At 46.1% G+C, this 25,769-nt stretch overlaps 1 protein-coding gene across 1 annotated transcript in view; it reads left to right on the forward strand.

Moving 5' to 3' along the window:
• Positions 1 to 25,769, forward strand: part of LOC126235249 (uncharacterized) — a 94,463-nt gene that overhangs the window by 58,548 nt on the left and 10,146 nt on the right. The window contains exon 2 of the mRNA XM_049943980.1: positions 4,223 to 5,065. Within this exon, the coding sequence (XP_049799937.1) occupies positions 4,238 to 5,065 (828 nt within the window). The 5' untranslated portion in view covers positions 4,223 to 4,237. The remainder of the gene's footprint in view (positions 1 to 4,222; positions 5,066 to 25,769) is intronic.

Here is a 25,769-nt window from a genome sequence, read left to right on the forward strand (position 1 = left end):
AATGAATTTACTTATCGTACTTTTTACTTAATTATTAAACAAACAAGCAATTTAACTTTCAAACCGTCATTACACAACAAACATGACCAGGAAACAGGACTGGTGATGACTTGGGGCAGAAATTTTCGGAGAATAAGCATGCACATCTTCTGTTTTTTTCGTTTCAAAGTAAGTTGACTGTAACCCCTTACATGTTCTGAGATCAACAAACAAGCCAATGAAATTAGTGCTTGCCTTGAGTTGTGTGCTGGAGGGCTCATAGTACTGTTGGTACAACAATTTCGGTCGGCTCTTCGCGTCCCCAGTGATGGACTTCCTTACTGATAGCCACGTCATAAGCAGCAGCCATCTTTACAAGTCGGAGCGTCGACCGAATTCCATCATAACATTATTCGGATAATCTTGCTTTCCGAATGGATACATACTGGAGACGACTTTGCGGCATAAAAGCAGCTGCCGTCCGAATATTTGGTTGCACTTTTTTCACAACTGTAGCACCATATAAGCCTCACTTTAGCGGACCTTCACAGCCCGATACACACACTGTGAAGGCTCCCAAGCAACTGCCTGTCTTTCCACCTTCTTTTCCCTTGGCGCTCCTCTCGCCAAGGTCACCTCCACTACCGGTCACGTAAAACCCTTTATACTTCCCCTCGTTTTATTCTGTACATTTGTTTAACATATTAACCATGAAAATTTGCCCTGAGGTGGTTACAGTCATTACAATTTTTTCATTGAATGGCAGTAACATTTTCCTTATCGTTAATTAACAATTAGGTATGAAGTAATTCTTTTATGTCAAAGAGCTTTGCCCACAAACATAACAGTTTATACATTCATTTGATGACTACTTTTACATCTCTCTGTAAAACCTAATATCGATCCTTCAACATACGAGGGTGAGTCAAATTAAAACCTTAAATTTGTAATAACATATCGAAATTTCGCGCTGTTATCCTGTAAGTTGGTGAGCGTGCTACAGACAGCGTGCAGAATGGCCTATAGATGGCAGCATAGTGCAAATGCACACATACCGTCGCAGTATCAGTATAAAGATGGCCGTCCCACTTGCGACTTGCTCCAGGGAAGAATAGCGTTCTGTTAGTCGGTTTTTGCGTAGTGAAGGTGTGAAACCTGTTGAAATTCATCGACGAATGAAGGTTCAGTACGGTGATGCATGTTTGTAACAGCAGCAAGTCTACGAATGGAGTAGGAAGTGCGCAAATGGTGTGACTTCAGTGGAAGACGCTCCTCGCCAGGTCAGGCACAACGAGATGTGAATCAACAGAATATTGCAGCAGTTGAAGCCATAGTGAAGGAAAACTGCCGAGTGACACTGAATGACATTGCAGCATGTTTACAGATTAGTCATGGGTCAGCACACCACATTGTGCATGATGTGCTCCAGTTTCACCAAGTGTCTGCAAGATGAGTGCCACAGCAGCTGACTCCTGAAATGAGAGAACGACATGTTGATGCTTGAGAAGAACTTCGGCGCTTTGAACGAGAAGGTGATGTCTTCCTTGCAAGAATAGTTACTGGGGACGAAACCTGGGTTCACTTCCATCAACCGGAAATGAAGAGAGCGAGCAAGGAATGGCATGGCGCCATCATCTATGAGACCTTTGGCGTGTAAATAGATCAACTGAAGCGGCTTCACAATTTTGCTTCTCGTTTTCGAATCCGGATAACTGTTTTTAATTCTGAAGTTCATTAATCTACCCATGTCCGTAGAAGATAAATACACGAATGGTTTCCATTGTACATTGAAATAGCATTGTTGTTATTCGTATACTAACAGCGCTTAGTGAATGACCTTTAAAAAAAACAATAAATGAATCGGAAATTATTTTCAGTTAAATTCCTGTAGTGCAAGTTGGTTCACAATCAGTTGCAAACGGCAGTTTTCGGTAAAGTATTCATTATGCGTGGTTTGCCACGAAATTATTGTCAATGCATGACATTTTAAGCACGTTAAGGATTTTTTTTCCTAGTGAGATTCATACGAAGAAAAATCACCAAAACCAAAGAAGTTTCGAACAGAACCATCGGCAGGGGACTCTCTTTTGGGACGAAAAAGGCGTCATTTTGGAGCATTTCATGCCTAGAGGAACCACGGTCACTAGTGCATCATACACAGATTTCCTAAAAAATCATCTGCGGCCTGCAATCAAATCAAAGCGACGTGGATTGTTGTCAGCAGGTGTCCTTTTGCAACATAACAATGCAAGGCCCCACACTGCCCGTACAAAACTTGCAACTACCACAGACGTGCATTTTGAGTGTCTTCCTCATCCACCATACTCACCAGACTTTGCCACAAGTGATTTCCATACGTTTGAACCAGGCAAAGTTCCGTTCTGATGAAGAGGTACGCCACGAGGTGCATGAGTGGTTGTGCGGACTACCAAAAGAATTTTGTTCTAAAGGAATTTATGCACTTTGTAAGCGCTGGAGGACTTGTATTGAGCGTGGGGGAGGTTATATTGAAAAATGATACAGCTTTGTACCACTTCTGCACACTAAATAATATTTAAAAAAATATTTAAGGTTTTCATTTGACTCACCCTCGTACCAATACCCTAAAGCAAAGTAAAAAAAAAAAATATTTTAAAAATTTATTTAATTTTTAGGGGTGGCATCACAGCTTCTTTGAGAAAAGCTTCATATCTTCCACAAATGTCAGGGTGTTCCTGCATAGAATATGCTCTAGAATCATACAGTATAGAGATGTTGCAATACTAATGTACACTACTGTCCATTAAAATTGCTACACCAAGAAGAAATACAGATGATAAACGGGTATTAATTGGACAAATACATTATACTAGAACTCACATGTGATTACATTTCACGCAATTTGGGTGCATAGATCCTGAGAAATCAGTACCCAGAACAACCACCTATGACCGTAATAACGGCCTTGATACGCCTGGGCATTGAGTCAAACAGAGTTTGGATGGCGTTTACAGGCACAGCTGCCCATGCAGCTTCAACACGATACCACAGTTCATCAAGAGTAGTGACTGGCGTATTGTGACGAGCCAGCTGCTCGGCCACCATTCACCAGACGTTTTCAGTTGGTGAGAGATCTAGAGAATGTGCTGGCCAGGGCAGCAGTCGAACATTTCATGTATCCAGAAAGGCCTGTACAGGACCTGTAACATGCGGTCGTGCATTATCCTGCTGAAATGTAGGGTTTCGCAGGGATCGAATGAAGGGTAGAGCCACGGGTCGTAACACATCTGAAATGTAACGTCCACTGTTGAAAGTGCCGTCAATGCGAACAAGAGGTAACGCATACCATCACGCCGGGTGATACGCCAGTACAGCGATGACGAATACACGCTTCCAATGTGCGTTCACCGCGATATCGCCAAACACGGGTACGACCATCATAGTGCTGTAAACAGAACCTGGATACACCTGAAAAAATGACATTTTGCCATTAGTGCACCCAGGTTCGTCGTTGAGTACACCATCGCAGGCGCTCCTGTCTGTGATGCAGCGTCAAGGGTAACCGCAGCCATGGTCTCTGAGCTGATAGTCCACGCTGCTGCAAACGTCGTCGAACTGTTCGTGCAGATGGTTGTTGTCTTGCAAATGTCCCCATCTGTTGACTCAAGGATCGAGACATGGCTGCACGATCCGTTACAGCCATGCGGATAAGATACCTGTCCTCTCGACTACTAGTGATACGAGGCCGTTGGGATCTAGCACGGCGTTCCGTATACCCGCGTGAACCCACCGATTCCATATTCTACTAACAGTCATTTGATCTCTACGAACGCGAGCAGCAATGTCGCGATACGATAAACCGCAATCGCGATAGGCTACAATCCGACCTTTATCAAAGTCGGAAACGTGATGATATGCATTTCTTCTTCTTTCACGAGGCATCACAACAAGGTTTCACCAGGCAACGCCGGTCAACTGCTGTTTGTGTACGAGAAATCGGTTGGAAAGTTTGCTAATGTTAGCACGTTGTAGGTGTCGCCACCAGCGCCTATCTTGAGTGAATGCTCTGAAAAGCTAATCATTTGCATATCACAGCATCTTCTTCCTGTCGGTTAAATTTCGCGTCTGTAGCACGTCATCCTCGTGGTGTAGCAATTTTAATGGCCAGTAGTGTATACTACATTGTGTAAGAGTAGGTGCTGTGTAGGAGGGGTCACCACGGAGGCTCGCTTACCGTGTCGTGCTCGATGTCCCTTGTTAACAGGAAAGGGCCCGTACGATGACGGAAACGACGCTGGACACGACGCCCGAGTGGCTGGACCGCGACTTCGTGGCCACCTGCCTGAGCAAGGACGACGAAGCCGCGGGGCTGCGCCTCAAGTCGTTCGTGGCGACGCCGCTCAACACGGCGGCGCAGGTGGCGGGCAGCCGCGTGATGCGCGTCGCGGCGGAGCTGGAGGCGCCGGACGGCAGCCCCTCGCGGCCGCGGCGGCTGGTGCTCAAGACGCCGGCCGTGGGCATGAGCGCGCAGCTGCAGCAGACCTTCCGCAGGGAGGTGTTCGTCTACTCGCGCGCGCTGCCGGACGCGGAGGCGGCGCTGCGCGCGGCGGAGGGCGCGTCGTTCCACCCTGTGGCGGCGCGCTGCCTGCTGTCGGGCGAGGCGCTCGTGCTGGAGGACCTGTCGGCGGCCGGCTTCCGGCTGGCGGCGGGCGGCGCCTCGCTGGACCTGCCGCACTGCGCGCTCGTGGCCCGCGCCGTGGCGCGCCTGCACGCCGCCTCCGCGCCGCTCGTCGACCGCGAGCCCTACGTCGGCGAGCTCTTCCGCGACTCCGCCTTCTTCAACGAGGCGTCGCGCCCCGACATGCAGCACTTCACCGAGAAGAACATGCTCGCCGTAGCCGAGGCGCTCGACGCCGTGCCCGGTTTCGCCGGGTACGCGCAGAAGTACCGCCAGCTGGCCGTCAAGATCTTCGACCGGCTGCTCGCTCTGCACCGGGACCAGGAGGGCCGCATGCGAGTGCTGCTGCACGGCGACCTCTGGCGGAACAACCTCATGTTCCGCTACTCCGACGGCCGGCCCGTCGACGTCAGATTGGTCGACTTCCAGGTAAAAGAAGCTTTTCTCTGTACGAGGCTCTGCTGACGAGGTAAACACGGCGGGTGCCATAACCCGATTTCCCAGACACTTCGCTCAGTGGAACAGGACTCAGAATAAACTGACACGTGTCTCGGTTCTTAGGAAACGACGGTCAAAGTTTTCGGTGCAATTTAGATGTCTTGCAGCACGCATTCACTATACAGGGTGGTCCATTGATCGTGACCGGGCCAAATATCTCACGAAATAAGCGTCAAACGAAAAAACCACAAAGAACGAAACTCGTCTGCTTGAAGAGGGAAACCAGATGGCGCTATGGTTGGCCCGCTAGATGGCGCTGCCATAGGTCAAACGGATATCAACTGCGTTTTTTAAATAGGAACCCCAAGTTTTTATTACATATTCATGTAGTACTAAAAGAAATATGAATGTTTTAGTTGGATCACTTCTTTCGCTTTGTGATAGATAGCGCTGTAATAGTCATCATCATATGGCTCACAATTTTAGACGAACAGTTGGTAAAAGGTAGGTGTTTTAAATTAAAATACAGAACGTAGGTACGTTTCAACATTTTATTTCGGTTGTTCCAATGTGATACATGTACCTTTGTGAACTTATCATTTCTGAGAACGCATGCTATTACAGCGTGATTACCTGTAAATACTACATTAATGCAATAAATGCTTAAAATTATGTCCGTCAACCTCAGTGCATTTGGCAATACGTGTAACGACATTCCTCTCTACAGCTAGTAGTCCGCCTTCCGTAATATTCGCACATGCATTGACAATGCGCTGACCACGATAGCAAATATCCTTCAACTTTCCCCACAAAAAGAAAGCCGGGGACGTCAGATCCGGTGAACGTCCGGGCCATGGTATGGTGCTTCGACGACCAATCCACCTGTCACGAAATATGCTATTCAATACCGCTTCAAACGCACGCGAGGTATGTGCCGGACATCCATCATGTTGGAAGTACATCGCCATTCTGTCACGCAGTGAAACATCTTGTAGTAACATCAGTAGAACATTACATAGGAAATCAGCATACATTGCACCATTTACATTACATAAAATGGGGTCCAATTATCCTTCCTCCCATAATGCCGCACCATACATTAACCCGCCAAGGTCGCTGATGTTCCACTTGTCGCAACCATCGTGGATTTTCCGTTCCCCAATAGAGCATATTATGCCGGTTTACGTTACCGTTGTTGGTGAATGACGCTTCGTCGCTAAATAGAACGCGTGCAAGAAATCTGTCATCGTCCCGTAATTTCTTTTGTGCCCAGTGTCAGAACTGTACACGACATTCAAAGTCGTCACCATGCAATTCCTGGTGCATAGAAATATGGTACGGGTGCAATCGATGTTGATGTAGCATTCTCAACACCGACGTTTTTGAGATTCCCGATTCTCGCTCAATTAGTCTGCTGCTGATGTGCGGATTAGCCGCAACAGCGGCTAAAATACCTACTTGGGCATCATCATTTGTTGCAAGTCGTGGTTGACGTTTCACATATGGCTGAACACTTCCTGTTTCCTTAAATAACGCAACTACCCGGCGAACGGTCCGGACACTTGAATGATGTCGTCCAGGATACCGAGCAGCATACATAGCACACGCCCGTTGGGCATTTTGATCACAACAGCCATACATCAACACGATATCGACCTTTTCCGCAATTGGTAAACCGGTCCATTTTAACACGGGTAATGTATCACGAGGCAAACACCGTCCGCACTGGCGGAATGTTACGTGATACCACGTACTTATAAGTTTGTGACTACTACATTGCCATCTATCACAAAGCGAAAAAAGTGGTCCAACTAAAACATTCATATTTGTTTACGTACTACACGAATATGTAATAAAAATGGGGGTTCCTATTTAAAAAACGCAGTTGATATCCGTTTCACCTATAGCAGCGCCATCTATCGGGCCAACCATAGTGCCATCTGGTTTCCCCCTTCAAGCTAGACAAGTTTCATTCTTTGTAGTTTTTTCGTTTGACGCTTATTTCGTGAGATGTTTGGCCCGGTCATGTAGACGAAATGGCGGCACAGTGCCTAGCGTCGCGGTTCTTCACTTTTACGCCCCCTGTTCGAAACCCGATTATTGTTTTTATTTGTTTTACTTTTCTTCATTTCTCTACCTATGTACTTACAAAGGTTACTACTCGGATGTTTATTACCATTTTACGCGATACAGTGGTGTCACATTAACTCTAAAATTACAGCTGTAATTTACAATGTCACATTTATTATTTCTATGGTATTTTCAAGGGTTACAATATTTTTAAATTCTCATATTCTTATATTTCATTCTTAGATCAGTACTAATATCTTATTCTTATGTTTATTCTTCAGGAAGACTTTATGCATTCCCTTGGATGAGACCGATCGTAGACACATCGAAACAGAGAAATTCCGAACACGACTACAATCGCGTGTAGGCAAGTTCGCCACATGGATTTTTCTTCTTATGAATCTCACTAGGAAAAAAAAATCCTCAACGTGCTGAAAATGTCACGCATTGACAATAATTTCGCGGCAAGTCACGCATAATGAATCACTTTATCGAAGACTGCCGCTTACAACTGATTGTGAATGAACTTGCACTACAGGAATTTAACTGAAAATAATTTTCGATTCATTTATTGTTTTTTTTTTTTTTTTTTTTTTTTTTTTTAAGGGCGTCCACTAGACGCAGTTAGTATACGAATAAGAACAATGCTGTTTCAATGTACATTGGAAACCATTCGTGTATTAATCTTCTACGGAAATGGGTAGATTAATGAACTCCAGAATTAAAAACAGTTATCCGGATTCGAACACGGGAAGCAAAATTGTGAAGCCGCTTCAGTTGATCTGTTTACACGCTAAAGGGCTCATAGGGTTCCTCGAAATGTTTTACCGTCGTTTTCTCAGAAACGGTCGAGTATCTACGTAGAAGCTGGGACACGTATTCGCTTATTTTGAACTCTCTTCCATTGAGTAAAGGTCCTGTGAAATCGATTTATAGCGCTTGCCGTGTTTCCTTATGAGTCTCTTCCCGGTTGTGCCTTCTCTTGCTTTAATAGACACCTGCCTCACACATTATATCCTGTGTGTTACCTAGGAGTCAGCTTCCTCTCGTACTTGCAGGCGTAATTAACCTCCGCCTCTAGTTTAAGCATTGGAAATGGAAATGCCGTGTGGTTGGGGCCTCCCGTCGGGTGGACTGTTCGCATGGTGCAAGTCTTTCGAGTTGACGCCACCTGGGCGACGTGCATGTCGATGGGGATGAAATGATGATGATAAGGACAACACAACACCAGTCCCTGAGTGGAGAAAATCCCCGACCCAGCCGGGAATCGAACTCGGGTCGTTAGGTATGACATCCCGTCGCGCTGACCACTCAACTACTATGGGCGGAGAGCTTAATGGTTGATTATTGTCAAGCTACTAACAGAAATTAACGACAGATGAGGAGATTAAAATGCTATATAAATAAGAATTTGTAACGCACCGTGTCACGCCATGTGACGTAATAAGAGCGTAGTCGGCCGTGCAAGACCGAAAACAAAGGACGCTTCGAGAAGTAATCAATAAATTTTAATTACAATTGTGGATGTCGCCGCAGGTCGCATGTAACTATTCTTTATTTTACATGTTTCACTCGATCAACGCGTCTATCTACAGAACTGGGAAAATACAGTACGTTACGCCACCGTACAATAAGATATATCCGCAGATTCAGCTTACAATATAATAACTTATATTACGTAGCCGAAGGCCACGCGTTAGAAATATCGGGCTGTGCATAGCGCGGCCCTCATACATAAAATGGAGTAAGTTTGTTGTGTAAAGTTAACGTGAATTCTAAGATTAAACAGCAAGACTTATCATTTCCTGTTGAACGAGTTAAAACTCTATCGAAATGCGCTGTCATTGAAACTACGGCTATGTAATACACGAAATCGTATATCTTGCTATTTAATCTCAGAATGCACCTTACCAGAGATTTTATGTTAACTGTACACAACCGTTTACTCCATTTTACATATGACGGAGGCGCTATACGCAGCCCGATGTTTGTAACGTCTGGCCGTCGGCTACGTAATGCAGGATACCATACAAAAATGTTCAATTGTTTGTGAAATTTTATCGGACTTAACTCCTAAGGTCATCAGTCCCTAAGCTTACACACTACTTAACCTAAATTATCCTAAGGACAAACACACACATCCATGCCCGAGGAAGGACTTGAACCTCCGCCGGGACGAGCCTTACAGTCCATGACTGCAGCGCCCAAGCCGGGGCCGCGGTGGTCTAGCGGTTCTGGCGCTGCAGTCCGGAACCGCGGGACTGCTACGGTCGCAGGTTCGAATCCTGCCTCGGGCATGGGTGTGTGTGATGTCCTTAGGTTAGTTAGGTTTAAGTAGTTCTAAGTTCTAGGGGACTTATTGTGGTGTCACCGCTAGACACCACACTTGCTAGGTGGTAACTTAAATCGGCCGCGGTCCTGTAGTACATGTCGGACCCGCGTGTCGCCACTGTGTATTCGCAAACGTAGCGCCACCACAGGGCAGGTCACAAGACACGGACTTGACCTCGCCCCAGTTGTACGGACGACATAGCTTGCGACTAGACCTACCAAGTATTCCTCTCATTTGCCGAGAGACAGATTAAATAGCCTTCAGCTAGTCCATCGCTACTACCTAGCAAGGCGCCATGTGTATCATTGCTAATTGCTTACTACTATGCAAGAGATGTATTTCAACAAGAACAAGACTACATTAAAGTTAAGTATATTAAAATCTCTCTTCTTTTCTTTATAGTTTTCATCCAGTCTCCTGTTTCAGAATTTACGCCCGTCTGCGTTAGTTTCGCGTGCACCTAGCCACTCATTGTGTCGAGACCTTAGGGAATCGACACAACAATATTTTGGCGCCGAGGAGTGATGCCGCGCCCACGTTGCAGTCTTTGTGTTCTATTTGCTCTAATTTGCTTGTGTCATGGCTTCGCCGCATTCTCCAGATGTACTGTCCGAATTTTTTCGCTTGCAGAATCAGCAGACGCAGGCGTTATTGGAAGCCCTTGGACAGCTCGTCCAGGGTCAACGTGCGCTGCAAACCGATGCGGCGGCAGCCGCTTCATCGCTACCGCAGCCACACAACGCTGTCGCACCGCCATTTAGGCCCTTTGAGGCCCATAACGAAAACTGGACTGAGTGGGCCGATCAGTTCCGGTTCCACCTCACAGCTTATGGAATTCAAGGTAAAGAGCGGCAGCCGTTTTTGCTTTCTTGTGTCGGTGTGTCTACCTACCGTGTGATAGTGAAATTGTTTCCCCGACGCGACGTCGCAACTCTGTCCTACGAAGAAATTTTGTCTGCTTTAGATGCCTATTTCAAAGAAACAGTAAATGTAGTTGCCAAACGGTATACGTTTTTTCGTACAAAACGTACGGCCGGTCAGACTAACAGGGAGTGGGTTGCAACTTTGCAAGGACTTACTAGAGACTGCGCGTTTGCCTGTGAATGTGGCCTCCCATATTCCGATACTATGGTGCGTGATGCAATTGCACAGAACGTTTCTGATGTTCGCATAAGGGAACAGATTTTGAAGCTAGTTAATCCCTCCCTGCAACAAGTGATAGACATATTGGACAGGCAAGACACACTTGACTTTGCTCAGGAATCATTTGAAACTTCGCCAGCAGTGTGTCACATTAATCGGCCCGCCCGGCCCGCTGCACGGGACGCTAAGCGGCCCTCGCGCCCGACTTCGCTGCGGCCGCCTAGCTTGCAACCACGTGCGCCGCGTCAGCAAGCAAATGCAGTGAAATCTTGCCCGCGGTGTGCAACTAGACATTCGCGTGAAAATTGCCCGTCACGCCAAGCTATTTGCTTTTACTGTCACAAGAAAGGACATGTACAAAGTGTTTGCCAGAAAAAGCTTAGATCAGACACTCGCAATAATTCCAGGCCTTTTGCTTCGCGCCGGAATCGAACCCAGGACAATCAGGCTCGTGGACCTTCGCCCATGGACATTAATGTAGTTCATTCCCACCCGTCCAGTGACACTTTAGCTAACAGTGACTGTGTTCGTCCCACCCAAAGTGTGCGTCGACGTCGCCGGAAATCCCGTAAAGTCGCAAGTGCTTCTGTACCTGTATCAGTTCAATTTGCACGAGACAGTCGCTCTTGTCGTCAACAAGACAATAAACTTTTTGTGGACTTAGACTTTGCAGGAAAAGTGATACCATTCCAGCTCGATACCGGAGCTGCAGTTTCATTGCTCAATCACGACACGTACAAACAACTGGGCGCCCCGCCTTTGCGTGCCGCAAATGTTACGTTAACTAGTTACTCAGGACAGCACATACCTGTGTTAGGACAGTGCAGTCTTATTGCAACATACAAGGGACAGACAAAACTTGTGTCATTTTATGTTCTTCGTTCCTCTAGTGCCGTGAACTTGTTTGGTTTAGATTTGTTTCAATTGTTTAATTTGTCTATAGTGAATCAGGTCCTATCAGTGAATCAGACTGTGCCTTCCGCCAGTGTTTCTAGTCTTTGTGAAGAATTTGCAGACATTTTTGCACCGGGCCTTGGTTGCGCTAAGAACTATGAAGCGCATTTGGAACTGAAAGATAACGCGCAACCGAAATTCTTCAGAGCGCGCAATGTTCCCCACGCATTGCGTGATGAGGTCGCACGGACGTTGCACGATTTAGAATCTCAAGGTGTCATTGAACGAGTGCAGGCTTCTCTCTGGGCCTCACCCTTAGTAATTTTGCCCAAACCTTCCGGAAAATTGAGACTTTGCGTGGACTTCAAGGCAACTGTGAATCCACAACTTGTGACTGCTACTTTTCCTTTGCCCCGCCCGGAAGATCTTTTTGACAAACTGTGCCCGGGAAAATATTTTTCAAAATTGGACCTAGCAGATGCGTACTTGCAAATACCTGTGGACGAAGAATCCCAGCGCGTCTTAGTGGTTAACACGCATCTTGGCTTGTATCGCTTCAAAAGACTGCCATTCGGGTGTGCATCCGCCCCTGCTTTATTTCAGCAATATTTACAAACTATTTGTGCGTCGGTCCCTACGGCTGCGAACTATCTGGACGATATTGTAATCTCAGGAAAGACAGAAGCAGAACATTTGCAGAATCTCCGGACATTATTTCAGGTCTTGCGTCAGAATGGTCTTCGCTTGAGGAAGGACAAATGTGTGTTTTTTGCTCGTGACTTACCGTACCTGGGGCATGTCATAAATGCCCAAGGTATACATCCGAGTCCAGAGCACCTTCGTGCCATTCAGGACTTGCCGTCACCGCAGAACTTAAAACAGCTACAGAGTGTGCTGGGTAAGGTAAATTATTATTCAAAGTTTGTGCGCAATGCTTCTTCCATTTCAGCTCCGCTTCATCGCTTACGCCGTACAGGTGTTCCGTTCGTCTGGACGCCGGAATGCGAACGCGCCTTTCGCCAGTTGACATCGGCGTTACTTTCAAATACTTGCCTTACGCCATTCGATCCCCGAAAACCCCTTTTGTTGATGGTCGATGCATCGGATTTCGGGATCGGTGCGGTGCTTGCGCACAAGGATGGCTCGCATGATCGCCCTATTGCCTTTGCGTCCAAATTGCTCTCATCTGCGCAAAGAAATTATTCACAAATAGAGAAGGAAGCTTTGGCTCTTGTGTTTGGTGTAACAAAGTTTCACGATTTCTTGTATGGTCGTCACTTTACAATCATCACGGACCACAAACCTTTGACATCGCTTTTTCATCCGAACACGCCTGTACCTCCACGTACAGCGCAGAAATTCATTCGCTGGTCACTTTTTCTCTCGCAGTACCGCTACGATATCTTGTATCGGTCCACTGCTAAGCACGGAAACGCTGATGCGTTGTCCCGTTTGCCTGTTGCTGAGGATAAGGCATTCGATTCTTCCGAACTTGCTTGCATGTTCATTGATTCGGAAGCCGATGACGTGGTCGCATCGTTTCCGATTGAATTTCGTCGTGTAGCTACTGCCACAGCTGCTGACCCTGTCCTTGCTTCCGTTTTGCGTTTTGTTGCTACGCAATGGCCCTTGTCAACGTCACGGATCGAGGATCCTTTGGTTCGCCGATTTTTTGCCCACAAGGAGAGACTTTTTGTCCGACGTGGTGTTTTGTTGTTGCGTTCCGATAATGATCAATCCCGAGTCGTGGTCCCACGTTCGTTACAGTCCTCTGTCTTAAAGCTTCTTCACCAAGGACATTGGGGTATAGTGCGTACGAAACAGCTTGCTCGTCAGCACTGTACTTGGTTCGGAATCGATGCTGCGATTACGAATATGTGCTCCTCTTGTGTGGCGTGTGCCGAACAACAATCCGCACCGCCGCGGAAATTCTTTGCATGGCCGAAAGCCACTTCCCCTTGGCAACGATTGCACATCGATTTTGCTGGGCCATTCTGGAATGCTCGATGGTTGGTTGTGGTCGATGCTTTCAGTAATTTTCCTTTTGTTGTCCGGATGTCTTCCACGACGTCTTCGGCCACCATCCAAGCCTTGTCTGCTATCTTTTGCATTGAAGGTCTTCCGCAGACTATTGTTTCCGACAATGGCCCACAATTCATGTCCGCAGAATTTCAGTCGTTCTGCAAGGCCAATGGTATTCAACATCTGACATCCGCGCCGTTTTCGCCTCAGTCAAACGGTGCCGCGGAACGATTGGTCCGGACTTTCAAGTCACAGATGTTGAAGTTGAAAGAGTCGCATTCACGGGAGGACGCTTTGTTGCTCTTTTTGTCTTCGTATCGCTCTCAGCCCCGCGATGGTCGCTCGCCGGCTGAATTGCTCCATGGTCGATCTCATCGAACTCTGATGTCTTTGCTGCATCCGCCACATCAGGTTCCTGTGCAGCGGCAGACTCCTGCTTTTGCTCCTGGCGACGTTGTCTATTATCGCAACTATCGCGGTTCACAGCGTTGGCTCGCAGGGCGCATTCTTCGCTGCCTCGGCCGCGCGATGTATTTGGTTTTGGGGGCCTCTGGTGAGGTGCGTCGGCATCTCAATCAGCTGCGCCTCTGTCGTCGCCTGGGTTCTGCCGCTCCCCGTCTGCTTTCAGCGACGGAGCCGTCAGGTCAGCGCCCTGGGGACCCATCTACTGGCTCGCCTCATCCCCAGGTGTTACCGACGCTGCCTTCCATTTTGCCTCATAGCGTCGCGCCGCCGCAGCCGCCGCCGGCGCCGCCAGCAGCGGACGCTTCGCTGCAGCCGCCTCGCGCCTCCCTGGGTCACGCGCCGCCGCTTGCTTCCCGTGACCAGCCGTCCTCCGCCATGGACCTCTTGCCCGCTCCGGACCAGATGTCGTCTTCGCCCGTCGGGTGCTCCGACCACATGGAGGTCGACCCTTCTGTCTCATTACGTGCGCATACACCTCATGTTGACGTGCACCCTGGACTAGGTTTGCAGGCGTTTCCTAGCTCCCCTCGGACCGAATGGCCGGGTGCGGGTGGCACAGCCTCGCCTGTTGTTAGGCTCCCCACCTCATCGCATACGTCAACATGGGGTCCTCCCCACGGCGGGCGGAAGCCTTATCTCACGACCGTTCGCCGATTTGCGGGGGAGGAATGTGGTGTCACCGCTAGACACCACACTTGCTAGGTGGTAACTTAAATCGGCCGCGGTCCTGTAGTACATGTCGGACCCGCGTGTCGCCACTGTGTATTCGCAAACGTAGCGCCACCACAGGGCAGGTCACAAGACACGGACTTGACCTCGCCCCAGTTGTACGGACGACATAGCTTGCGACTAGACCTACCAAGTATTCCTCTCATTTGCCGAGAGACAGATTAAATAGCCTTCAGCTAGTCCATCGCTACTACCTAGCAAGGCGCCATGTGTATCATTGCTAATTGCTTACTACTATGCAAGAGATGTATTTCAACAAGAACAAGACTACATTAAAGTTAAGTATATTAAAATCTCTCTTCTTTTCTTTATAGTTTTCATCCAGTCTCCTGTTTCAGAATTTACGCCCGTCTGCGTTAGTTTCGCGTGCACCTAGCCACTCATTGTGTCGAGACCTTAGGGAATCGACACAACACTTATGACCTAAGATGTTGAGTCCCATAGTGCTCAGAGCCATTTGAACCATTTGCAGCGCCCAAGAGCGCTCGGCTAATCCCGCGCGGCAAGATACCATACAGTAAGCTGAATCTGCGAATTTCTTATTGTATGGTGCTGTAACACATAGGATTTCCCCAATTCTGAAAATGCCTCCTTTGGTCGAATAAAACATATAAAATAAAGAAAAAAGTTGCATGCGACTTGTGGTGGCTCTACTATTTTAATTTCTAACGGTCGGTGTTCCCCTGCAGGCAAGTGCCTACCCTCCCTAAATAAATATTAAGTCAGATGACCGGTTGTGGATGAACATACAGCTACTATATTCATAATTTGTGCATCTGTTTCACTGCGAAATACCTAAAAAATTCAACCACGAATAAAGCACGAAAGTAACTTCAGAGGAAAAAGACATCATAATAAAAATTCTCGAATACAGGAAACCAAAATCTGTAAACAGATAACGGCTGTTGTCGTTTTGACATGAATTAATAATGTGTTCAAGATGCCAGCGACCGTTGAAAAGCCGCCTGGTCTAAGGCTCCTTGCCGGCCGCGGTGGCCGAGCTGTTCTACGCACTTCAGTCCGGAACTTCGCGACTGCTACGGTCGCAGGTTCCAATCCTGCCTCGGGCATGGATGTGTGTGATGGCTCAAATGGCTCTGAGCACTATGGGACTCAACATCTATGGTCATCAGTCCCCTAGAACTTAGAACTACTTAAACCTAACTAACCTAAGGACATCACGCAACACCCAGCCATCACGAGGCAGAGAAAATCTCTGACCCCGCCGGGAATCGAACCCGGGAACCCGGGCGTGGGAAGCGAGAACGCTACCGCACGACCACGAGCTGCGGGCGATGTGTGTGATGTCCTTAGGTTAGTTAGGTTTCAGTAGTTCTAAGTTCTAGGGGACTTATGAGCTCCGATATTAAGTCCCATAGTGCTCAGAGCCATTTGAACCATTTTCTAAGGCGCCTTGTCACGGTCCGCGCGGTTCCCCACCCGTCGGAGGTTCGAGTCCTCCCTCGGGCATGGGTGTGTGTGTTGTCCTTAGAGTAAGTTAGCTTAAATTAGATTAAGTAGTGCGTAAGCTTAGGGACCGATGACCTCAGCAGTTCGGTCCCATAAGACCTTAACACAAATTTCCCAAAAATTACCGTTGAAAAGATTCATTTTGTACGGAGCGTGGTGAGATGCACGGGGATAGAGGAAGGCTCGCCGTACTGGCTGTTGTTAACAGCGCCAGGGCAGGGAACCTCAAAGAGAAAAAGGAAGCCGCTGGCCCACCCAGCAAGTTGGTACCTGCCCTATTGTTTGAGGGCATAAGTACACTAGTGTGAAGCTCCGCCCAACTAACATAACGCCTGACTGCCGCCACGGCGCCCACTTGGTAAGGTCTTCTTGGAGCAGCTGCCTCGTCTGCAACCTGTCATCGCTGTTGGCTTTCACCAACATGGTACAGCAAAATTCAGCTGTTAATTACTTTGAACAGCGTTTAGTAATGTCGCCCGATTTCGATCCCTATTTTGCTTGCTTGGTGATCGAGAGTATTTCACGGTACAGAGGGACAGAAGCAGCGTCAGCCGTGCCCAAATCTGGTTCTCACGGTCCTGCCTCCTTTCTCTGATGTCAAAAAAATGGTTCAAATTGCTCTGAGCACTATGGGACTTAACATCAGAGGTCATCAGTCCCCTAGAACTTAGAACTACTTAAACCTAACTAACCTAAGGACATTACACACATCCATGCCCGAGGCAGGAATCGAACCTGCGACCGTAGCGGTCGCGCGGTTCCAGACTGAAGCGCCTAGAACCGCTCCGCCACTCCGGCCGGCTCTCTGATGTATTCGCAATTACGTGTCTGTGACTAGTTCACTACTAATTCTGTTATGTCCTCGTGTGAATGTGTTTATGTCACTTGAAGGTTGCCCCCAATTAAATGGTACACTGTTCTCTTTTGATTCCAGAATATATCTCGGTTTTGTATTTTCTAAATCTTTTATTTATTGATGTTGCGATTCCTGCTCCAGTAAAAATATAAATCAGTGGCCTACGACAAGTAGCTGCGTAGTCAATGCCTTCCTACGGTCTCATACAGGATACGAAATTAATCTGAAATTCCGACAGCCTGTTAATACTTATCTCGCCTGCAAACTCCGGCCGTCTGAGATACGAGATCTCTGTCAGACAGCTTAAGTCTGGTGGCGCAAGTTTTAGACACACTCAGGTAAACAGATATCTATACATGTGATAAAGAAGAAACAAGAGACGATAGGGAAAGAGATAGGAAATCCTGTATTAGAATCAGAATTTGAATGAGCTTGGGAAGGCTTAAAATCAAACAAGGGAGAAGGGGTGGATAATATTCCATCGTAATTACACGATACCCGTGATCTAGCGGTAGCGTCTTTGATTCATAATCAAAACGTCTTCGGTCCCGGGTTCGATCCCCGCCACTGCCCAAATTTTGATAAATAATCAGCATTGGCGGCCGAAGACTTCCGGCATAAGAAGTCAGCCTCATTCTGCCAACGGCCTTGTCAAAGAGGGCGGAGGAGCGGATAGAGGTTCAGGGCACTCTCTTGTCCTAGGGGTGGGAAATTGCCCCTAAAGGCGGAAGAATCAGCAATGATCAACGACATGAGGATGCAGAAGGCAATGGAAACCACTGCATTAAAGACACTTAACGTGTATCCACAGGACATGTGGCCTGTAATTGAAGAAGTGTCATGATGATCTCTCCATTGGCAAAAGATTCCGGAATAGTCCCCAATTCGGATCTCCGGGAGGGGACTGCCAAGGGGGAGGTTACCATGAGAAAAAGATTGAATAATCTACGAAAGGATAACGTTCTACGAGTCGGGGCGTGGAATGTCCGAATCTTGAACGTGGCAGGGAAACTAGAAAATCTGAAAAGGGAAATGCAAAGGCTCAATCTAGATATAGTAGGGGTCAGTGAAGTGAAGTGGAAGGACGACAAGGATTTCTGGTCAGATGAGTATCGGGTAATATCAACAGCAGCAGAAAATGGTATAACAGGTGTCGGATTCGTTATGAATAGGAAGGTAGGGCAGAGGGTGTGTCTTTGTGAACAGTTCAGTGACCGGGTTGTTCTAATCAGAATCGACAGCATACCAACACCGACAACGATAGTTCAGGTATACATGCCGACGTCGCAAGCTGAAGATGAACAGATAGAGAAAGTGTATGAGGATATTGAAAGGGTAATGCAGTATGTAAAGGGGGACGAAAATCTAATAGTCATGGGCGACTGGAATGTAGTTGTAGGGGAAGGAGTAGAAGAAAAGGTTACAGGAGAATATGGGCTTGGGAAAAGGAATGAAAGAGGAGAAAGACTAATTGAGTTCTGTAACAAGTTTCAGCTAGTAATAGCGAATACCCTGTTCAAGAATCACAAGACGGGGAGGTATACTTGAAAAAGGCCGGGAGATACGGGAAGATTTCAATTAGATTACATCATGGTCAGACAGAGATTCCGAAATCAGATACTGGATTGTAAGGCGTACCCAGGAGCAGATATAGACTCAGACCACAATATAGTAGTGATGAAGAGTAGGCTGAAGTTCAAGACATTAGTCAGGAAGAATCAATACGCAAAGAAGTGGGATACGGAAGTACTAAGGAATGACGAGATACGTTTGAAGTTCTCTAACGCTATAGATACAGCAATAAGGAATAGCGCAGTAGGCAGTACAGTTGAAGAGGAATGGACATCTCTAAAAAGGGTCATCACAAAAGACTCAGCATACAGGAAAGTCAAAACAGCCTTTGGTGACATTAAAAGCAACGGTGGTAACATTAAGAGTGCAACGGGAATTCCACTGTTTAATGCAGAGGAGAGAGCAGATAGGTGGAAAGAATACATTGAAAGCCTCTATGAGGATGAAGATTAGTCTGATGTGATAGAAGAAGAAACAGGAGTCGATTTAGAAGAGATAGAGGATCCAGTATTAGAATCGGAATTTAAAAGAGCTTTGGAGGACTTACGGTCAAATAAGGCAGAAGGGATAGATAACATTCCATCAGAATTTCTAAAATCATTGGGGGAAGTGGTGTGTAGAATATATGAGTCTGGCGATATACCATCTGACTTTCGGAAAAGCATCATCCACACAATTCCGAAGACAGCAAGAGCTGACAAGTGCGAGAATTATCGCACAATCAGCTTAACAGCTCATGCATCGAAGCTGCTTACTAGAATAATATACAGAAGAATGGAGAAGAAAATTGAGAATGTGCTAGGTGACGATCAGTTTGGCTTTAGGAAAAGTAAAGGGACGAGAGAGGCAATTCTGACGTTACGGCTAATAATGGAAGCAAGGCTAAAGAAAAATCAAGACACTTTCATAGGATTTGTCGACCTGGAAAAAGCGTTCGACAATATAAAATGGTGCAAGCTGTTCGAGATTCTGAAAAAAGTAGGGGTAAGCTATAGGGAGAGACGGGTCATATACAATATGTACAACAACCAAGAGGGAATAATAAGAGTGGACGATCAAGAACGAAGTGCTCGTATTAGGAAGGGTGTAAGACAAGGCTGTAGTCTTTCGCCCCTACTCTTCAATCTGTACATCGAGGAAGCAATGATGGAAATAAAAGAAAGGTTCAGGAGTGGAATTAAAATACAAGGTGAAAGGATATTAATGATACGATTCGCTGATGACATTGCTATCCTGAGCGAAAGTGAAGAAGAATTAAATGATCTGCTGAACGGAATGAACAGTCTAATGAGTACACAGTATGGTTTGAGAGTAAATCGGAGAAAGACGAAGGTAATGAGAAGTAGTAGAAATGAGAACAGCGAGAAACTTAACATCAGGATTGATGGTCACGAAGTCAATGAAGTTAAGGAATTCTGCTACCTAGGCAGTAAAATAACCAATGACGGACGGAGCAAGGAGGACATCAAAAGCAGACTCGCTATGGCAAAAAGGCATTTCTGGCCAAGAGAAGTCTACTAATATCAAATACCGGCCTTAATTTGAGGAAGAAATTTCTGAGGATGTACGTTTGGAGTACAGCATTGTATGGTAGTGAAACATGGACTGTGGGAAAACCGGAACAGAAGAGAATCGAAGCATTGGAGATGTGGTGCTATAGACGAATGTTGAAAATTAGGTGGACTGATAAGGTAAAGAATGAGGAGGTTCTACACAGAATCGGAGAGGAAAGGAATATGTGGAAAACAGTGATAAGGAGAAGGGACAGGATGATAGGACATCTGCTAAGACATGAGGGAATGACTTCCATGGTACTAGAGGGAGCTGTAGAGGGCAAAAACTGTAGAGGAAGACAGAGATTGGAATACGTCAAGCTAATAATTGAGGACGTAGGTTTCAAGTGCTACTCTGAGATGAAGAGATTAGCACAGGAAAGGAATTCGTGGCGGGCCGCATCAAACCAGTCAGTAGACTGATGACAAAAAAAAAAAAAATTCATAAAAGCATTGGCAACAAAACGACTGTACACGCTGGGGTGTAGAACGTATGAAACTGGCGGTATACCATGAGGCTTTCCGAAAAAAAATCATCCACACAATTCCTAAAATAGCAAGAGCCGACAAGTGTGAGTATTATCGTACAGTCAGCTTGACAGCTCATGCATTCAAGTTGCTAACAACAATAACATACAGCAGAATGGGACAGAAAATTGGGGATCTGTCAGATGACGAATTTTGGCTGTAGGAAAGGTAAAGACATCAGAAAGGCAATTCGGACGTTGCGCTTGATAACGGAAAAGATACTGAAAAATAATCAAGACACATTTATAGCATTTTTCGACCTGGAAAAAGCGTTGGTTGGACAATCTAAAATGGTGCAAGATGATCCAAAAATTCTGAGAAGAATGGGAGTAAGCTAAAGTGAAAGACGGGTAATACGTAAAATTCACAAGAACCAAGAGGGAACAGTAAGACTGGAAGACTAAAAACGAAGTTCTGAGATTAAAAAGGATGTATGACAGTAATGTATTCTTTCATCCCTGCTATTCTATCTATATATAGAAGAAGGAATGACAGAAATAAAGAAAGGATCAAGAGTGGATTTAAAATTAAAAGTGAAAGGATATCAGTGGTTAGATTCGCTGATGTTATTGCTATCCTCGGTGAAAGTAAAGAAGAATTACAGGATCTGTTGAACGGGATGAACAGAATATGGACTGAGAGTAAATCAAAGAAAAACAAAAGTAATGAGAAGTATCAGAAATGAGAACAGCGAAAAACTTATCATCAGAATTGTGATTACGAAGCAGATGAAGTTAAGAAACTTTGCTACCTAGATAGCAAAATAACCCATGACGGACGGAGTAAGGATGACATAAAAAGCAGACTAGCACCGACGGAAAGGGTATTCCTGGCCAAGATAGATCCACTAGTACAGGATGACACAGGGAAACGGGAATATTTCCTCAATCCCATAAAACTAGAAGTGATGAAGGAAAGAAATTGCATTCATAGTAATTGAAACCTTACAACTTTGACATTTACGAAACAATGATGGCATTTAACATTTTTTAAAAATTACGTCCTTTAGATGGTGTCCTCCTGTACGAATGCATTCGTGAAATCTGCTGTTGAGAATCCTCATTGACCGCTGCAACATCTCAGCTGGGATACAGTGAACTGCATTCCGAATTCTCTGTTTCAACTCATCCTGGGTTCTTGGTCGAGTGGTGTAGACTTTGCTCTTGAGGTAATCTCACAAGAAAAAATCACAAACGGATAAATCTGATGATCTAGGGGGCCAGGGAATGTTACTGAATCGTGAGATCACACGGTTGCCAAACAGTTCTCGCACATATGCCATTGATTGCCCGGCAGTGTGTGATGTCGCTCCGTACTGTTGAAACCAAGCTTCTTGAACATTTGGAAAGTTGTTAATGCAGGTGTAACAAAAGTTCGTAACATCTCCACGTAATGATGGGCATTGACAGTTATTGTGTTTACGCCGGACGCTGTAGCCGAGCGGTTCTAGGCGCTTAAGCCCGGAACCACGTTGCTGCTACGGTCGCAGGTTCGAATCCTGCCTCGGGCATGGATGTGTGTGATGTCCTTAGGTTAGTTAGGTTTACGTAGTTCTAAGTCTAGGGGACTGATGACCTCAGATGTTAAGTCCCATATTGTGTTTCCCTGTTCATTTATGAAAAAATGGTTCAAATGGCTCTGAGCACTATGGGACTCAACTGCTGAGGTCATTAGTCCCCTAGAACTTAGAACTAGTTAAACCTAACTAACCTAAGGACATCACAAACATCCATGCCCGAGGCAGGATTCGAACCTGCGACCGTAGCGGACTTGCGGTTCCAGACTGCAGCGCCTTTAACCGCACGGCCACTTCGGCCGGCCATTTATGAAAAATACGGTCGATAATACCATGTGATGAAACACCACACCATACTGGCACTTCACTAGCGTGTAAAGGGTGCTCATGAACGTCATTAGGATTTGTGTTTGCCCAGTAACGGTCGTTCTGTTTATTCACATACCCTGTGAGATGAAAATGTGCCTCATATGACGTCCACAACCTTGTTTATTTCTGTTATCATTTGTTGACAGAATCCTAGTCGTAACCGGTAATCGTTGTCCTTCAGGTTTTGCATCATTTGTAGTTTTTACGCATGAAATTTTAAATCAAGATGAAGAATTCTGCGAACACTCTCCCGGGACATTCCAACCACTGGTTCTTGCTTACGAATTGAACGCCGTGGGCTCCATAAGACAGACTCGCCTACAACATCAATGCTCGCTGGAGAACACAAGTCGGCCGTTGTGGCTAAGCGGTTCTAGGCGCTTCAGTCTGGAACCGCGCAACTGTTACTGTCACATGTTCGAATCCTGCCTCGGGCATGGATGTGTGTGATGTCCTTAGGTTAGCTAGGTTTAAGTAGTTCTAAGTTCTAGGGGACTGGTGATCTCAGATGTTAAGTCCCATAGAGCTCAGAGCCATTAGAACCATTTGGAGAACACAAACTTCTTTGTTGGCCTGTGATTACGTAGGCTTTCCCGGCGTAATAAGTCTTGAAAGTCTCTTTGGGTTTGCTGCCGAATCCTAAAATCAACTTGACTCGATATTTCGGCGATCCAGATGGTCGCCATCTTCAGGAAAATGCCGCTTCTGCTGATGAGTCCCGCTGGTTGGCCTGTTGGTTTCTTCTTAACGGCAGACCCAGTCTCTTCAAAGTTATTAACCCAACATTTTATCGCGTGTTTCGACGGAACGGCATGATGAGGTCCTATATTATAAAAACGTCGAAACTGCCTCTGCACCGCTACCAAACTATCATTGTTTTGATAAAACATTTTTATGGCTAACGCACCCTGTCGTCCGTTCCACTGATCTATGATTACTGAAACGGCGGACTGTTTACTCGCTGACTGTCACGAACCCGCAGTGTTGCCACCTGTAGGTGAAGACAGAGATTGGAGTAAATCCAGGAAATAATTGAAAATGTAGGTTGCAGGTGCCAATCCGAGATGAAAAGGTTGGCACAGGAGAGGAATTCGTGGCGGGACAGGTCAAACCAACCGGAATACTGATTACTGAAAAGTTCCTTGCCATGCTTTTCTATTTGTATGTTACGGCTGATCGCGGGAACTACTGTAGCGATTTTGATACGGTTGTCACTAACAGACAGACTGGTTCACTAGGAATGTTTGTGTACATCATTACATAGTATAAGCAAGTCGCCCGGCCGGAGATAATTCGTTCTACCAGCCCGAAGCCGCTCCGGGTCACTAGTATTGAATAATTCCCTCATATACAGATACAGGAAATTAGTAAATCTGTCACTGTGATAGTACTGAAACGAGAGGCGAAACACGTATAAACAGTTCAACTTTTGCGTGTTGGGCAGACAGTCGCTCTTCGGCCAACAGAAGCAAATCACAGACAATAGTTATTGAAATACATGAGAAAATGAAGGTGAGTGAGAGATTCTTTCAAATGACGATACGACGGCAGCAGAACGTTTAGCGTCACTTCAGCAGCAGCTTGGATGCATTTTTCATTCCATACCTGTGAGAGTTTGGTGTAGTGTTGAAGTACTTCCTTGTTTCTTTTTTCAGCCAAATCTCAGCAAGCTAGGAGGGAGTCTCAAATGTTTTCCCAACTGGTAATAGTTGGAGGGGTGGGGGAGGGCAAATTTCCATTTCGATATTCACCTGATAATGGTGAAAAACCCTTTCGAAACGAGTAAATTGGAATTTTTAAAATTTTATTTCTGTGACAATAATAATCATTTTCCCAGACAAAAATTAGAGAACATATGTGTGTTTTTGAAATGTATGATGGATGTAACTGCGTCTTACTCCGATAGCGATGTGGTAGTCATTTTTACGGCTCTGCGAGGTTACTGACCATCGGTTGCATCATGCGCCACGGGCGGTGCCTTCGCGAACCCGTTCTCGCCACGACCGAACGACACACAACCTGAGCAGACGTCACAACACGGGGCATGAGTATCTGTTACTGGCTGCAGCCCAGCACGGGACTCTCTGAGTATGCAAGCGCTTCAAGTGAATTGTGCAACAGATACGCAGGGTTGTTCCACCACTTCGACAATTGGCTGTTTTCCAGGACTTGACTGGGCTTTATTTTTGGCAGTGGTGCTGTGCTCACCTTTGGATAACCTCTTGTGGACTTGGTCTTATCATTTGCACGCCTGCTCACTTTAAAATGGCTCGAATACATAAAGGCGTTCCAAGTAACAGCCTTTTACTGTGACAAATGGATGAATTGTTGGTACAATATTCTCACCCTCTGCCTTTTTTTGGTCCTTGCGCTGACATTCAGTACGCGTTTCTTTCCGAACTTGCTCCATCCAATGCGTTCTGTACGACGCCCGATTCCACTGACCGAGGATGGCGTCCGGACGGATTTTTAGGAGCCGACTACTTTGTTTTTGGGCTCATATGTGAATATGCAGCCTATGACGATAAAAACCGAGTAGTCATACTTTACTTATCTTGACGTCGAAACTGCTTAGTTATTACTTCCAAGTTCGCAATCCCCAAGTTGCAGTTCGCTTAATAATAAAATCGTTTGTCATAAATAAAAAAGCGGCCATAAATTTAAATGATTTTCCCGATTTATTCAAGTTTTAGATTTCACATATACGAGGGTCAATCCAAAAGAATTGCACACTATTTTTGTAAAAATGCAGTTTTCATTCTGCATGTGTGAAAGTCTTACAGCGTCTACATACATCCATCCCGCTTGTTTTCAAACTTAGTTCAAACCGTTCCCGTGAGTGCTCAGTCACAGCATGGCTGCTACACTTAACGTTCGTCAGAAGCAACGTGCTGTCATAGAATTCCTGTGCTGTGAAAGCGAGACAGTGGGAAAGATCCACAAGAGGTTGAAAAAGGTGTACGGAGATGCTGCTGTCGATCGCAGTACAGTTAGTCGGTGGGCGAGCAGGTTACGTGATGAAAGCGGGCATGGCAATATTGAGGATTGTCCTCGCAGCGGCAGGCCTCGTACTGCACACACTCCAGACAATGTGCAGAGAGATAACGAATTGGTGACTGCTGACAGACGCATCACAGTGAACGAATTGTCACGCTACGTTGGGATAGGGGAAGGAA

Source organism: Schistocerca nitens, chromosome 2, assembly GCF_023898315.1.
Source record: "Schistocerca nitens isolate TAMUIC-IGC-003100 chromosome 2, iqSchNite1.1, whole genome shotgun sequence".
Classification (NCBI taxonomy): Eukaryota; Metazoa; Arthropoda; class Insecta; order Orthoptera; family Acrididae; genus Schistocerca; species Schistocerca nitens.